General features: G+C 51.7%; 1 protein-coding gene across 1 annotated transcript in view; it reads left to right on the top strand.

Moving 5' to 3' along the window:
* The first annotated feature begins 4,174 nt into the window (after positions 1-4,174).
* Positions 4,175-17,557, top strand: part of CREB3L1 (cAMP responsive element binding protein 3 like 1) — a 38,023-nt gene continuing 24,640 nt past the window's right edge. Inside the window, exon 1 of the mRNA XM_080931221.1 lies at positions 4,175-4,662. Within this exon, the coding sequence (XP_080787347.1) occupies positions 4,561-4,662 (102 nt within the window). The 5' untranslated portion in view covers positions 4,175-4,560. The remainder of the gene's footprint in view (positions 4,663-17,557) is intronic.

Genomic DNA, 17,557 nt, shown 5'->3' with positions numbered 1-17,557 from the left:
GACTCTTTGGGGCTTGTTTTCTTCATCTATAGATCAGTGATGTGCAATACCTTTATCTTTACACATAGCAGGGGCGTCTGCCATCCACTGATCTGTGACATCATCAGTTGCGTTCAGTGACGTTGACATGTGTGTGCAAAGAAACAGGTAAGGCAGAGTCAGAGAAGCCCAGAATATGTCTTGTAAGCTTGTCTCAAGAATTCAGCTGAATAACACAGCTAAAATGCTTAGTTCAAAGCACAAAGCAGGAGCTCAGTAAATGTCAGGGAAACGCATAGGTCAGGGTGGAGAAAGAGCAGGACACGGTCCAAGGAGGTGGAGAAGGGGACACTAAAATGAGTGACAACCAGAGTTAGAAGCCAACCTCCTTTCCTGGCAGGGTGCCACTCCAAAGATCCCAGTTAAGCCCCCAAAGGGAGACAGAAGAAAAACCATCATGTAACCCATTCTAGGGAACCACAGAGAACAAAGGGCCCCCATCTGCACCCCGGAAGTCAGTCTGATCTCCAGGATGAATATGTTTTCATTCCCCAGAAGTTCCTGTTCAAGTGTGCCAAAACGTTTTTCCTTTACGATGCAGGCAAACAAGGTAGGTTTACTTTGGGTGACTTTCTCACCACCACCCGGGGCCTGCCAGCCACAAGAAACACCCACCTTCCACCCTCCTAGTAGCTCCTGATAGGAGCCTAGAAAGCCTGAGAGCCTAGTCATCTGAGGACCAGGCTTGGCCTAGTGCTCTGGGTTCCCAACTCCCCATTTGGAAAATATTTGTCAAAGAAGGACCCTGGGAGGGATCAAAGCCTCATCCCCCATCTTACACAATTAGAACCTGAGAAGGGTAGTGACACACCAGAGAATCTGTATTACAACACTCACCCTCCCTCTCTCTCTCTCTCTCTCTCTCCCTCTCTCTCTCCCTCTCTCTCTCCCCCTCCCTCCCTCTCTCTCATTTACATACCACAATGCATTGCACCCCAGCTAGAGCCCCACTCTCCGCCTGACCTTCAGGTCCAGGACAGACAGGAGGCTTATCTTTGCCCTTTTCCTCCTGTGCGTCACTGTCACTGTGTAGAGATGTCATTATTCAGGAGGGTTTTGCTTCGCAGCTGGAGTCACCTCTGCTACAAAGCAGCAGATGTGTGTGCCACCCGGCCCCTTTGCAGAAGGAGCTGATCTCACTGGAGAAAAGCTCACTTAAACTCACAAGGCCCTGGGGTCCACCCAGGATAAAAGGGATGTGCTTTTGACCACCTCCTCACTGGACTGGGGAAAGGGGAGGGGAGAGGAGAGTTTTTATCAGAATAGGAGTAATCCTTACCAGTGTTTTCATAGACTAGAGCCTCTGCCTCTGTGTAATGAGAACAAGTTTGTGCCACATTAAGGCTCCACATTCCTTACAACTGTAGCACATCCCACTGCCCTGTCTCACCAAGCCTTTCTCCCTCTGCCACACCCTGTTTTCCCATTGCCTGGAGTACTTTTCCCTCCATTTTTTCCCCCAGATGACCTAAATTCATGATTTGACACTGAGCTTACACTGTGTAAAAAGAGGTCTTCCTTACCCATACAATTGTGTCAAACGATTTTATTTCTTCATAGTTCTTTGCGATGTCTTTTATGAACCCACCCCAACTAATCTCAAGTGCCTAGACTAGGGGATGTTAGCAGTAGGCCCTCCACAACACTCCTGTGAGCATAAGGCCAGGAACCCTTATCTTGGCTGGACACTGCCATTCTCTTTATTCCCAGAAGTTTTGTTTATTCCTTGTTTCAGGCTCTGCTTGCCTGGTTTCTCTTCTTAGCCACCCCCGCCCCCGCCCCCGTACACACACACACACACACACCAAGATTTCTCTTGGGAGATCTTGTTTCCCAGACTCCACAGGGGGTACTGGAACTAGAAAGCCTCTCCAGGATTATATTCGATGGTTTCCTGGGGTGTTCACCTGGGTAAGAATAAAGAGACACAGGACACTTTAATCCTATTTCTCTAAAACTGTATAATCTTCCCCAATCTCTTAAATGGTACCTATGTCTCTAATTACAGAGAGACCTGGGAGTTGGGGGAACACTTGCACAATTTTTAGCCAACCTCAGGCAGAGGGACACTTCTGCCCCTTCTGGGAGCCCACAGGCATTCCAGCTCAGGAGCCAGGACTCCAGACACCTGCTGTCACAGTCTTACCCATGACAGCCAGGCTTGTCCACCGGGACAGGGACCACCCCCTTTTCTAAGATGGGTCAGGCACTCTCCTGTTTTAATAACCCTCAACTGACCTCATTCAATTCCATCCATCACTGTGGATAGAATTGATCTCTTTCAGGTTCAGCCTGACTCCTTGGGGTGGCATTGCTGAGGAGCAGGTCTCTAGAACACTGGGCCTCCTGCTAGTTTCTCAGGAGCAACCTCTGGAGAAACCTTGATGCCAGTGGTCATATGGAAGACTAGGGTCCAGAACTCTGACATCTGGGTCATAAGCTGAGAATATAGCAAGGCCACGTGCCTGCTCAGCGGCTCTTGGCTAGCAGACAGCTTTGATCTCAGGTGGTGATTTTTGGCAATCGCTACGGCTAAGCTGTGATATTTTTACTTCTTAAAGGTCCTGAGCTAAATACTCAAGCAAGGAGGACATGCTTAATCCCATGCATAACTCTGGGCAGGAATCAGTGGGCCCAGCCCTCAAGGGAGTGCCTTTCTGAGGTGCTTTCTCTTGTTCAGGTGCTGATAGATTGTTTATCAGCCCTTTTAAGAGATTAAATTGTCGAAGCAGCAGGCACTTAAGTAATGAGTCCAAGGGGCCCAGGTGTGTCAGGTGACTGGACAGACTTCGGGTCACCAGACTCACTTTCTCCAGCATCCTGCTCTGAAGAACATCTAGAGGTTTAATGGTTGCTGAGAGAAGGGGGCTCCACTCTTGCTATGCAGTGCCTCAGCCTGAAGGAGAGCTGGGTTTCATGTTTGATCCGAGGGCCTTTGGAGTCCAGCAGGTCATGGTCAAGTGAGTAAACAGGGGTTCAGCCAGGAGAGCGGTGCTGAGCGCCTGTGCCCTGAGTATGTATAGGATGGTCAGTGCTCCCATCTGGGGCTTCAAGGAAGGCTTCCCGGGGAGAAAGCATGGGAGCTGAGATGTGGCTCAATTGGCAGAGAGGCAGAAGGCCCCAGATGTTATCCCCAGCACCACAGAAAACTGGGTGTGTTGCCAGGCAACAGAGGCAGGTGGGTCTCTGTGAGTGTGTGGTCAGCCTAATCTACAGAGTGAGTTCCAGGACATCAAGGGCTACACAGAGAAACCCTATTTTAAAAAACCAAATAGATAAGAGATAGATAGATAGATAGATACATAGATAGATAGATAGATAGATAGATAGATAGATAGATACCCACAAAAACAAAACCTGAGTGTGGTGGTCCACCCCAATAATTCCACAGCCTGGACTACATGAGACCCTGCCCCACCCCCAAAAAAGTAAGAAGGTGTGTGCGCATGTGCCCAATTGCGCACACGTACACGCGTTGTGTACATATACACAAACTCACATATTTTCTGAGTCCGGAAGAACAGTGTGCTCTCTTGGCCTTCTTGAGTCATCTCTCCAACCCCAGGGAGGATAGCTTGAAACAGAATTCCCTGACTTGGGTTTGGTTCAGGGTTTAGTACGAAACTGGAAAAAGCCTGACATGGTGGTACACCTGACAGAGGCAGGGGGAAAATGTGAGTTTGAGGGCTACCTAGTCTACAGAGAGTGTTCCGGCCAGCCAGGACTACATAGAGACCCTATTTTTTAAAAAAAAGAAAAAGAGAAAGAAAGAAAGGAAGGGAGGGAGGGAAGAAGGAAGGAAGGAAGAATGGGAAGAGTTTGGCGAATTTGGCTTCCTAGTCAGTCCTCAGTTTACTGAATCATGGCTGGTAAAGCCTTCACAAGTCGCCCAGGTTTCAGGAAGCCTACAGTAACCAGCATAGATTTTCCTTCATCCCCTCATTTGAGCTGTGCCTGCCAAGGAAGCCTAACAGACACATGTCTCTTTAAAGGAGAAGAGACTAAGCCCCAGCCACGCCCTCTACTCATTAATATTGAGTTATCGTGAATATTGATGTGGGGGCGTGGCTCCCGGTCCAGCTAGGCTAACCAGCCGGGGGTTCCCGGTTTCAGATTCTGGAAAGTGACAGAAGCCGCGCAGAAGAAGCCCAGAGAAATCTCTGCGACTCGGCAGCCACCCATCCTCGGGGGAGCATTGAGCTCCCCCGCCCCCGGCTCCCACCCGGCCCGGGGGGCTCCTTTAGCATCGGCCCCACCCCCGGGCTCCCCATGGAAGCCAGCTGCGCCCCGGGAGGAGCAGGAGGAGGAGTCGGCTGAAAGCCCACGGTGCTTTCGGCGCCGCTGCCCTAAGGCCCCCCAGTGCCCCCGACCCGCGCCACCCCCACCGCTCCTCCCCCGGGTCTCGTCGGGACCTGCCCCCCGGGCCGCCTGCCCGCGCCCAGCCGCAGCCCGGTGCGGGGTTCGTCGCCGCCCTGGAGTGAGGGAAGCGCAGCCCGAAGGGGTCCCCTGGAACCCGACGCGATGGACGCTGTCTTGGAACCTTTCCCGGCCGACAGGCTGTTCCCGGGATCCGGCTTCCTGGACTTGGGAGACCTGAATGAGTCGGATTTCCTCAACAATGCGGTAAGAACGAACGGGTCTCGGTTCCCCTTTGCACTCAACTCTCACCCCTCTCCGCGGAGCGCCTTGGAACCCCGCAAGAGCCAAGGAGGTGGCTCAGCTCAGGGTTCCCTGGATGGACACGTGCTTAGGGCTTTAAGATGAGGCGACTAGTTCCCTAGACGCCCCTTTTAGACCAGGAGCCTAGAACGTAGACTCGCAGTTAGCGCCCCATGCCACTGCTGAAGACTCAATCCAAAACCACCTTGGCCTCTGGCTTCTAGGGGAAGGGGACAAGGAGGCGTCGGGGGCCTCAGAATCTCGGACGTGAACTAACAAGACACCAGTTCCTACCCCTCACCCCACAGCCCGCGCGCGACACCGTCAGACATAGTCTTCCATCCTCCCTCCACCCACCCCAAGGTTCTGGGACCAGATTGGGCGCAAAGTAGAGGAGCTCTTTCCTGCGCCCTCTTTGGGGCCTCGGTGGCTCTGAGGCTGTATCTCCGCCTGGGGGCGCACAGTGGAGCTTGCCCGGGCCAGAGGCCCGAAGCTTCTAGGGGGGTCACAGGCAGACCCAGATACTGAGCCAGACCCAGAACACTGCTCTGGCCCTCCTGGCGGGAAGGCAGTTGAGGGTGGTGGGTCAGGGAAGCACCGGGTGACATTTCAGAAGACCTTTTTTTCTATCAGTGTGTCTCTTGGCCACTGTGTTTCCTGTCCCTAAATTCCCTGTGGTTCTGCTAACTTTGTCTCTCCCTGTGGCTTCATGACTGCCCCTGGCTATGAATTTGTCTTCCTTCTCTCTTTCCCCTTCTTTTCTAAGGAAACGTGGCTCTCCCTTCCTTCCTCTCTCTTTTACTCAGGCTCAGCCCTAAAGACTCAGTGGAGGAGGGGCATGGCTGACAGACAGACAGACACACACACACACACACACATGCACGCACGCACACATGGAGCGTGGGAAATCATCCTGAAGAACCGTGGGCTGTTTGGAGAATCTGGGAACCCACTGCCACAGTTACGCACCCCTCCACCCCACACTTACCAGAAGCCAAGCACATGGGGTCCCCACCTGTTTGTCTCTACCTCTTGTACAAACAAAACTTTAGGGACCAGAGAGATGGCTCAGTGGTTAAGAGCACTGGCTACTCTTCCAGAGGTCCTGAGTTCAATTTCCAGCAACCACATGGTGGCTCACAACCATCTGTAATGGGATCTGGTGTGTCTGAAGACAGCTGTAGTGTATTCACATTCATAAAATAAATAAATATTAAAAAAAAGAACTTTAGCAGACAAAGGTCAAGTCCTTCATTGAGTGTCCCAATCAGTTTGATTCATGTCACCACCACTCAGTCGCGGGATGACAGGTCTCCCTCTGTCATTCCCAAGCAGCATGCCCCGGTCTTGCTGTCTGAGGGAGGCTGTTCAAATCTTAGTCCTCTACGTTAGATGGAAGGAACTAGGAGAGATGCTTTGTCTTAGGAGAAGTGGCAACTGTGACTTCATCCTGCCTCTGTTTCCCCTGTTAGCATGGGCCATGCCTGTCTTTCCTCCCTCCTCAGGCCTCCATTTCCTGATCTATAAAATGGGGGGGGGGCTGGGCCAATGCTTCCTAAGGACTGTTCTAGATGTTTCGCAGGAGTAAAACAACAGCTTTTGGAAGGACCACTTAGCCCTCTTGGAGCAGGTAAAAGATTCTGGTCAAAGGGAAAGAGGTTTGTTAGGGCCCTGGCTCCTAGGAGTCCAAGGAGCCAGTGCAGGCCTCCTGCAGGCGTCACATAGCTGGACTTTCTTCTCAATGAACTCTGCAGCTGCCCCTCTGGGCCTTGCTCCAGTGCAGGGAAGAAACCCTGACCCGCGGTCGGGCACCAGGAGGGAATGCCCAGATGGGGCCCTCTGACCCTCATCTGGACCAGGGATGGATAGTGTGAAGAAGGGGTTTCTAGGAGAGGCCCCATTCCTGGCTAGACCATGGGAATTCTACATCTGGCTCTGCCTCTGCCACCAGCTAATGGAGCTGTTCCCATAGACTTGTGTTCTTCAGGGCTTTGGTTTCCTTATATGTAATAGGATAACATCTTTCCCTGTAGCATTATTGTAAGGCTTTGGTTAGAAGGTTTACATAAAGATGATGTAGATTAAGGCCTGCCAAGTAAGAGACCTGACTTCTTCCACACCCTGAATGCAGGAGACAGTGAGAAACACTCAGCTGAGCTGCTGAGTGACTTTGAGTGCCATTCCTTCCCTGGGTCTTCTGTGTCAGAGTGAGGGGTTCCAGGGATAAGGATGGGAAAGATGTGTCTATGTAGAAGATGGAAAGTTGTGTCTTCACTGTCCTTAAAATCCCCAGTGTTGGCCATTAAAGCTACGTAGGGACTCCATGCACCCCGTCTCCCGTTGCACTAAAAGTAAAAAAGAGAAAGCCTGTTCTTCCTGACTGCAGCCGATCACAATTGCACTCCCTCTGCTAGAGACGGGATAGAACACAGAGTCTAGCAGGAGTCCTGCGGGTAGCTAGTGCTGGCATTGCCCCTGGGGCCTTCTCCCTATTTCCGAGATGATGCCTATGCAACTTTAAAGACCCCCTTAGAACAGAACAGAGGTCCTTCTTCCCAAAGGTGCAGGGCATCTCCAGCCTCTCTGCCCTCCCACAGCCCCTAAGTGACTTCCTTCAGCTCTCTCATTGTACCCTGTGGTCCTTTCAGCCCCTGTATGCAGGGGAGAGTCTGGACTTAGACAACTGGCAAGGAAGAGCAGGAAGAGAGAGGGTCTGTGTGTTATCTCTCTCCTCTGGCCAGGAGAAAGGGATATCTCTGGTTTCTCTCCAGGGAACTGACTCAGGATTCCAGAGAAACCCCAGCTGGGAGGTGCAGGGGGGAGGAAGAGGGGGATCAAGGAAGGGGGGTTCTGTTGTCTCAGAGGGGAGCAGCAGGAAGTTGCAAGGATGTTTGCTCAACACACCCATGTACCTCTCAGCAGTTGGGAAGGCCAGGTGTGGGGATGAGGGGACCCCGGACCAGCCCAGAGGAGGGGCTTAGAGGGAGGTAAGAACGGGTGCTGCTCCCAAGATTCCCAGCCGGACTTCTGCACCAATGCTGAAGTGGAAAGTCAACAGTCTGTAGAGGATCTGGGAAGATTAGAGAAGTATGTGTGTTTGGATGTGCCTGTGTGGGTGGGCTTTCTGCAGCCCTCAACAGTGTGTGTGTGTGTGTGTGTGTGTGTGTGTGTGTGTGTGTGTGTGTGTGTGTATTCTGACCAAAAGAAGGACTAAGGCACTATGGCCTTAGAACACACCAGAAAAAAAAATGAATAAAGGAAAAACTCATTGGGAACTCAAAATCTCAGAGCTCTTATTCAACAGAGAGGGCTCCTGGGGGCTTTGTCTGCCTCCCGTACCCCAGGGCCCCACAGAGCCCCATAGGAGGTGTGGGTCAACCACTGACAAATGCATAAATGAATGAACGAGGTACAAGTCAGACCCCAACTTTTTAAAATGTGGCTGTGTTACATGGGAGGGTGCAGGTGTGTACTCAGGTGTGGGGGTGAGAACCACCACCTTCCTCTTGAGACTGTCTCTCACTGGCCTGGAACTCACTAACGAGGCTAGACTGGCTGGCCAGCCCCAGGAATCTGCCTGTCTACAGCTCCTGGGTGGGCTCTGGGGCTCTAGCTCAGGACCTAATGCTTGTGTGTCAAAGACTACTGACTGAGCCATCTCCCCAGCTCCCTAGACTCTATATGTTTGGGGGAGAAAAGTAGAGGATGCTAACTGCACCTGCTCCGGGCCATCAGAGTCCTGCAGTGGGTGTTGCTTCTGGATTTACAGAGAACATGGCCATGGTTTCCGAAGAGTGGGCATTGCTTTGAGACATTGCCATAAACCGCTCGAGGCCCCTGCAGGCCTTCATCTCATGCAGCCTAGAGTTAGGTGGACTGTAGGAAATTTGAACCTATGACTTTGAGCCTGGGTCTTCATCTGTTCCTTCTTTCTTAGGTAGTTCTAGTCTCTTAGATCTCTTAGACCTGTATTTGGCCACCTAAGGTTATGGTCCTTAGCAGTGCTACCTCGGACCTTTGCACAAGCCGTTCCTGCCATTTGCAATGCTCCGCCTCAAGTCCTCCACCTCCACACCCCACTCTCAGCTCAAGTGCCTGGGGCCCCACTGTTTTTTGGGCCCTTCCTTTTGGTTTCTTTGTGGCCTGAATCCCAGTCTGCAGCTGTTTTATTGACTTTTTATATATTTCCTCCATGAAGAAGTTCCATAAAAACAGAGACCATATCAATTTTACACATTGCCATAAACCCTTGGCATAGTATCGTGACGCAGACTAGACGCCAGCCATAGTAAATCCTACAATAATGCAAAATCCAACCCATCATCTCCAAGTTATGTAAAACATGGGCTTGCATCTTTGTAGAGTCGGGGAAAGGGGACATATTTCAGGCAGGTGGACCTGTCATCACAGACAGCAAGAGTGAAGGTTACATAGCAGACTGAGAGAGCCCAGCTCAGCTTCACAGGCACCGAGATCTCCCCTCTTTATCTGAGGAGCATAAACATGAGGCAAAAACACAGGTTTCTTCACAGTACAGACGACTTTGCTCTAGTCAAGGATTTATTGTATTTGTAAAGAAAATTCTCTTATGGCAAAGTAAAGCTGTTAAAGACAACGAACCAGAGCTGAGAGGCATGCAGGAAATTCCAGAAGGGGCTCTGGAGCCTCCAGGTCCTGACCTGGCCAACCCTGAGTGTGCTGGAGATGCCCCGAAGCTTCCCCTGCCCCAGGCCTCCCTGGCTGTGCCAGAAAGTCTACCCCTCCGAGGGCTTGGGATCCGAGAGGCATAATGGCAGGTCCCAGGGTTGCTGCCTGAAGGAGACCCACCTAGGTCTAAATCGCTGCCCACCAGGAAACAGAATGGATACCATGCTCTGCATGGCTCCCTGGACTGGCCTAACTGCAGCTGGGAATAAATTAAGAAATGACAGGTACATGTGTCCATGTATCTACATGGACACGGAAAAGTTGAGCTTGGATGGCTTGGCTCTCTGGTGGAGAAGCAGGAGCATCCGGAAGCTCAGATGTTTATTACCTACAGATAAACAAGGAGACCGGCTTATCACATACAGCTGAACAGGAGGCGGGCTTAGCGAATCATCTTGAAGGGGAGCAGTCTTCAGGCTGCGGCCAACCAGGGGAGCGTAAGCTGCAGTTTTCTGTACACACTATCAACGTTCTGACCTGAGAAAGGCTTTGCCATCCCTTTGAGACTCACCTGGAGGAGCCTTTGCCACTCCCATGGGGCTGAGGCATTTGAGTCCTTGTCGTGACCGTGCCCCAGCCAACAGCACACATTCACCCAGGACTTCTCTTGCTTCCTGTACTCAGACACTGCTTGACACCACGACAGAGCAGACATTTTCAGGGCCTGAAGACTTAGAGGCTTTGCAAGGTTTCCCCAAGGTGACCTTGATGCTCTCCCCAGTGTCTTCCACACCTGGTAGTGAAGGCTCTATTGAGAAACATTTCAGTGGGCAGTAACACCACTGTCTTCTCCTGCCTGGGCATCCACTCAGCATCCCATTCCTGGTACAGACGAGAAAAGGAGACCTAGAGAAGGTGTACAACTCTGCAAATCAAGAGAGCTCCAGGGAATCTGAGAACAGAGCAGTGGCTAGAGACTAGCTCCCTCCCACACTTCCTTGTTCTGGTTCAGACTTTGTTGTGTATCCAAAGGGCTTTGCCTGCATTCTCCCAGCTGCCATCCTTAGGGCACCATGGATACCTGTAGTTTCAGCTACGCATCTGGAGTCCCTGATCAGGCCTCTTGTCCCCTCTCTTATCTACATGCTGAGCTCTGTTCTCTATGGGACCACAGAGAATTTCTCCCAACTGGGTCCTCTCTACCTCCTGCACTCTCTATACCCAGATCCTGGAGCATCTGTCAGGGACCTGGCTTGCCCTTGAACCTCTTTCAAGAAACCAGTTCCAGATGTAGGAGAACAGGCTGTTCTTCTGGAAGGCTCAGCACTCCAGGGGGGCAGGATGAAGAAGGAAGACTTGGGTGGAGTTGAGGGAGGACTATGAGTGTTGTTTGGCTGGAAGTCTGTGTAACCCCCTTGAGCAGACCCAGGGAAGCCACAGTCAGTGACAGGACCCTGAGCCAGGAGCAGGAAAAATGTGGAGGTGGGAATGTCTGGCTTAGAAGCTGGGAGGAATAGAACACGACCCAGAACCTTGACCCTTAAAGGGAGTGTGTCTTCCCTGCAAAGTCCAAGTCCTTGATCCCTGAGAACTAGACACACCATATCATCAATGAGTTTGACTGAGTTGTGAGTGGATTTCTCTGTGGCCAGGCTCAGTCTGCTCCTCCCCCGCTCTCCAGGGACAGAGCATCCAATGATGCTTCCTTGGCCCTTGGCTGTTGGCCCAGAAACCATCTCACCCTTGGCAAAGGGGCTGACCCATCTAAGCAGGGATGCGTGTTCTAACAAAGCAGCTGGACAGTGGAAGCCGCTCCCTCCTTCCTCTTCCAAAAAAATAACAAAAATGAAAGCAACAAAGGCAAGAGGCAGGCCCTTAAGGCCCTCCTGGAGAACCGGGAGGCAGCTCTCCGGCAGTAACTACAGGGCTCTAGGAGCAGAGAGTCGGACTCAGTCTGCTCCTGTGGGTTCTGCTCCACCTGAACTGTCCTCATCCCAATCACCTCATTTCTCAACTTACTGTGTGATCTCAGACAAAGCCCTTTCCCTCTCTGGGCCTTGACTAAAGGTTCCCTGAGGGAAGAGGGTCACATTGATTTCAGCCATTCTCTAGGTAAAGGTGCAGTGCTTAGCAGGTGTTTATGTACAATAAGGTTGACGAATGGATGGGCAGGCGGGCATTTGCATGGGTGGATGGAGAGAGGAGTGGATGATAGTTGGATGGGTAGATGGATAAGGAGAAGATGGAAAGAAAAAAAAGTCAAGATTATTGGGAAGAAGAGGGAATGGATGTGTGGTGGGAGGGAAATGAGTGGGAAGAGCAGTTGAGTAGGGCAGCAGTGGAGGGGATAAGTCAGTAGACGGGTAATGAAAGAAAACACTCTAAAGCTTCCAGCTTTGCTGGTCCTTATTCTAGAAGTATATTGGATTCATCCACTTATGCATGCGCGTGTCCATTTAAGCTGAATCTCACGTCTCACCTCAGCTGCCCACTTTATCATGATGGCCTTTGGGTATGTGCGTGTGTGTATATGTGTGTGCACACACACTACACGCACTATCTATGCATGTTCACATTTGTGTGTGCATACATGTATGGGTATGCATGCATATGATGTGTGTGTAGAGATAAAGGTTGACCTGGAGTGTCTTCCTCAACCTCACTCCACTTTAGTTACTGAAGCATGGTCTTTCTCTAAACCCACAGTTCACTAGGCCACCCAGCCAAGCTGGTGAGTTTGTCTCCACCTCTGGAGTGCCAAGGTTACAGGCTGCCCACCACACCTACCTGACTCTTACGTGACTTTTGGGGGTCTCAACTCTGGTCTCATACTTGTGCAGCAAGTGTTTTATCTCCTATCCCCCATAATGATTTTTTCTAATGTGACATGCTAAGAAAACAGTAATGCATATCGGTGACTCTCTAGTATAATAAAATAGCTATCTGGAATTTAGACACTGTTAGAAACAGACAGGGCTCTGAATATCATATCTGTACAACTGCATGGGTTTGGGTGAGAAGCCCACTCACTGTAGACAGATCCAAACCCCAAAAGCCTTCAAACTGAGTGTTGGGGATGAGGCCCAAACTATATAGACATCAGGTCCAATACAGGTGACAGAGGACCAGACAGGCCTTGGGCAGCTGGACTATGCCTTCTCCTCCTCCTCCTCTTCCCCTTCCTCTTCTTCCTCTTCCTTTTTTCTCTTTTTCTTTCTTTTTTCTCAGACTTTCAGAGATCCTCCTGTCTCTGCCCCCTGAGTGCTGGGATTAAGGGGGTGGGCCACCAGACTTCTTTTTTTCATGCTTATAGTGGGAAAGATTGTCAAAAGTAGGGTTCTCATGAAAACTCAACTTAGAATGCCTCTCTCTCTCTCCCCCCCTTTGTCTCAAATGTACATGTGTGTATGCTATGGAACACATGTGAAAGTCTGCAAGTGTATGTGTGTGCATGTTGTGGGATACATTAGAAGGTCTGCAAGCATGTGTGCGAGTGTGTGTGTGTGCGCGTGCACTCTCGCGCATGCACGCACGTGCAAACACTGTGAGGTCAAGCACCCTTACCAGCTTAGCCATCTTACTAGCCCCCAAATAGGAATTCTTGAAGAGGGTCTCTTGCAGAGACTAGTGCACAGTGTGCCCTTGCACAGAGCCTGGTGCACAGCACCCTCACACAGAGCCTTGCACAGAGCCCTCTGCAGGACACAGTTGCTGCCACTGCTTTTATTCTGATACTGTCATAGTCTGAAAAGCCACCACTCTGGGGAAACAAATCACCTTGTCCAGTTCTGTGTGGATGCTTTGATATATGCACTGAGGATTGACCCCAGGGCCTTTCATGCTAGTCAAGTGCTCTGCCATTCAGCTCAATCCTTGGCCCTCTTTTTCCTTTTTACATTTTAAGGCAAGGTCTAAGTTGGCCTTGAAGTCACTCTGTAGTCTGGGCAGGCCCTTGAATTTATAATCCTCCTGCCTCAGCATTCTGCATAGTTAGAATTACAGGCTTGCAACACCAGACAAGGATAGAAGCCCCTTTCTTTGGTTAAGCCCCCAAACTTCCCAATTTCAGGCCCTGGAGCTCTGTGCTTTCAGGAATCAGGAGATGAAAAGCCAGGGAAGGAACATATCTGGGGCCCTGAGTGTGGACTCCGTGCCTGGAGCAGGGGCCTTTATTTTGTACACAGCCCTCACTAACAGGGACCCACCTCCGTTCTGTCAGCAGCCTGTGATGTCACGGACACTAAAGAGCGGTTTCTGGAATCAAGACTGGGCTCAGCTGTGGTTTGATCAACTGCCAGCAGCAGAAAGCTGAGCAGCACTTCTCTCTGTGTGCCTCGGTTTCCCAGTTTGTGAGACAATGGCGCTGATAGCATTTACCTTATTTTCTGAAGCCTAAATGAGTCTCTGAAGGCAAAGGAGCAGAGCAGGGCTGTCACACACATGTCCGCCATTATTATCACTGTCATTCCACCTGGTCCCATGCTCAGGGTTTCCATTTAAAAGGAGACTTGGGTCCCATTGGGTATAGAGTTTAAGTCATGGCATTAACCAGTAGCCAACAGCCTGCACATTAAGGTAGCACGGGAGAAAGAATTCTCGGAGCCGAATGATCTGGGCAGGCTTCCTGGAAGAAACAGCAGTGAGAGTGAGAAGACAATAGGACATTCCAGGCACAAGGTATAACAAAGGAAGTGACAATCTTACAAGCTGGAGAGAGGGGAAGGACTAGTCTCCAGTGGAATTTGTTATCACAGACCTTTGATCCCATTCTAGGGAGTGCAGGGTTTTTTTTTTTTTTTTCAACAGAACACAGGGAGCCGTGATACATCTCGGCTGGACAAGGTGGTGGCCCCAGTAACTTTGACCTGTCTTGGTGCTAGGAGATCCAGAGTCCATTAGGGTATCTTAGATCTCTGTCTGTCTGAATGATCAGGGCCCTTCTTCAAGACGAGACAGTTTTCCTGAAGCCCAGGGTAGCATGAGACAGCAGTGAGCCAGGTCCTTCTACTCCTCCCCTGTAGTTACAGCCCCCCACCCGCTGATCCCTGTGACCTGGTGTGACTCTGTGCTTCCCCACTCCTGGCTCTCCCCCCAGCCGCACCCATCAGAAGCAGTAGTCCTCAGTTCCTTCAGCCCTTCGATCATAACACCAGAACCCAAGGCAACTCCACCCTTGCAGGGGGATAATCTCTATTTAGACCTGGGGTCTCTCCCAAGCCATGCCCTGTTTCTTGGCCCAACCTCAGGACGATAATGGTGCTCCCTTATCCCACCCAGTAACTGGGACCCTTCTATGGTCAACACAGCATGTCCCTGTGAAGTCCTGGGGACTGGAAGGATCTGAATCCCATTCCCAAGCCAAGCCCAGCCTGGCAACAGCACACCCTTGGCTCTCCCAGCCCTCAGCTGGGACAAGATGCCCGAGATCTTCTCCCAGAGTGGACGCCCAGCCCTACCCCTCTGCCGCCCCAAAGCCTTCACCCCTCTCTCCAGCACTGCAAATCAGTTCCACATTTGGGGTCTGGTATGCTGTATCCACTCAGAACTCTCCCCTCCCAGACAGCCTGGGCTCCCACAAGGTCAGCCTAACCAACGGGGGTCTGTGGAGAGAACTCTTTGACAACCCCTTCCCAAGACTGAGGGGCCGGACTGTGGTGAGAAGGATGAGAAAGGGCAGGGGTGGGGCTGAGGCCTAGCTGGAGAAAGCAGATGCAGGGTGCGGGTGGGGGGTGGGGAGGGGAGCTGAGAGGTAGTTCCCAGCTCAGCACATTCCTGAGACATCTGGCTGAGCTGGAAGAGCCCCAGCTGGCCTGAAAGTTGCTCCAGTTTCTCCACTCTGATGTCAGGCAGGACCTAGCTCCCCACCCCTTGCAGAGTCCTACTGGCCTGGAGTCCATGGGACTGAGTTCTGGGGCCCCTGCAACCCGAGATCCAGACACCCAGGGAGAAAAAGAAGGGTTGCAATGAAGAAAAGAAGGTCCCGCTGGAGAGATGGCCTGATGAAGGTGCTGGAAGGCTGAGGGCTCGCTCAGCTGACTGACTCCAGTCTCTCCCTTGGAAGGAAGTGACTCTGGGCAAGTGCCCTCCATCCCTAGCCCTCTGTTTTCATTACGGTATGGCTAGCATTGGACGGGCACCTTCTGTGTGCCCTACACGGCTGAATGTTTGCTTTTCCTAGCAGCCTGGTGGTGAGATAGAAGCCCCTGCCTCATAGCCGAGACCGGCTCAGAGAGGCTACCTGCCTGGCACAGGCTACACAGCACGTAGCTGACCGAGGTCTGTCTCCCTGCGTATGATCCCTGACTCCATCCGCAATTACAGGAGGTGGGCCTTAAGGCGCTTCACATTACGCCTCCTTTTGGCTAGAGCGGTGCTCTTCAAGGACAAGGGTAGGCATTAGTCAGACATTGGGTGGGGAAAGAAGGCAGAACATCTGGCCTGGATGCTTCTGCTGGGTTAGGAGTTTCCCTTTGAAGGTCTAGAGGGAGTCAGAACCCAGGCACTGAAGCCATACCTGATCCCCAGTGAAACCCAAGGGTCCTACGCCTTCCCAGAAGGGAGGGAGGACATAAGGAGAGAAAATGCCACTTGTTCCAAAAATAAAACCTGAGGACAACTCAGACAGGCTGGGCCTTGAGGAAGCCAGAAACTGAGCAGGGACTGTGCCGATGAGGGGGAGAGAGCAGCCGAGCTGCAGCACGAGCCAAGCGCTAGACTCCAGCCTAGAAGGTCTTCCAGCTGGTCAGAACCCAGAGAGCAGACCCAGCCAGCTGACCCGCAGGCCCCATGCATACTGCAGCTGAGAACCGCTTCTCCAACACCGAGTGGGGTCCCGGACCCTACAGAACCAGTCTGTCTTGGCTTAAACACAAAAAGGCTTTGGCCAGACCAATGTGAAAAAAAAATGGGTCTAGCATATCCCGCTGTCCCCAGGGAGGAGCCCAAGGAGGCAGTCCAAGCCAGTGGAAACTCTGCCTGGAGCAGGAGCGGGCTGGCAGAGCAGAATTCAGGACACTCATTCCTGGATGCTCTACTACAGCAGAATCGGCCTCAGTTCGTTAGCTGGTGATCACGTGCCTTCACTCACCTGCTCAGCCAGTCTACAGACGGCTGAGTTCTACCTGAGTGTGCAAGGCACTGGCTGTACCCAAAAGAACTGAGCCCACAGGCTTCGTGCCTATAACCCCAACACTGGGGAGACTGAGGCAGGAGGATTATGAGTTTGAGGTCATTTTGGACTACTCAGCAAGACTTGGTGTGAAAGCGATTAAGGGGAGGATTCGGCACAGCTAGTCAGAGACGGCATGACCATTCCAAGATACCCTATGGAACTGAGACTATTAATACAGGCCTGCTTGCTCATCTCTCAGTCTGCAGAGCTGAACACAGTAAAATGAGCTTTTACTATGAACTCTTACTAAAAGTAGATGAACAGTAAAGGCCGGATGTGTGGGTACATGCTGGGAAGTGGGGGTAACTGCCTGCTTATTCTCCAGGGGTCCCCAGAGCTAGCTCTAGCTCTTGGTTTCCAGTGTCCTGGGCTGTCCTGAAGGGATCCTGGTGACTACATCTGGACCAGCCTCCCCAGCAGCCATCCCTCAGAAGTTCCAGTCACAGCTAATCTGAGCCCTGGGCAGTGCCACTCACTGCCATGGCTTCCTCCTGTCCAGACAGTGCCTGGCGCCTGCCTTTGGAGTGCCCTGGGAAAAGTAGGTGGTTAGACTACCAAGTGGGGACTGTGGAAGTGGCACATGCCCTCTCAGGACCTTCCTTGGCTTAGAAGTAGCCTGCAGTGGGTGCCAGCTTATTTTTCCAGCATATGCTGGCACAAAACCTGTTCTAGTCTCCATGACAGGCGCTCATCCAATCCTAGCTGTGATTGTCCCAGTGTCCAACAAGCTAGGACTCAAACCTTCTCTCACTGGGGCTCACGTGACTCAGGCATCTCAGGATTAGCTCACACATCATTTGGGCCTGGGAGGGTGTGAGATGTTAGTGTGGCAGCCATGACTGTGTGTTTCTTGTGTTGTGTTTTTGTTGTTTTGGTTTTCGAGCTAGGTCTCTCTGTGTAGCCCAGGCTGGCCCCAAACTCATAGAGATCCACCAGCTTCTGCCTCCCAAGTGCTGGGATTAAAGGTGTGCATCAGCAAACCTGGTCATCAGCAAACCTGGTCTTTGGTGGGTTTTTGGCACTGGTGGTTGAAGCCGGGGC

The sequence above is a fragment of the Micromys minutus genome (genome assembly GCF_963924665.1).
Source record: "Micromys minutus genome assembly, chromosome: 17".
Classification (NCBI taxonomy): domain Eukaryota; kingdom Metazoa; phylum Chordata; class Mammalia; order Rodentia; family Muridae; genus Micromys; species Micromys minutus.
The sequence above is the reverse complement of the archived record's forward strand: the minus strand, read 5'-3'. Positions and strand labels throughout refer to the sequence as shown.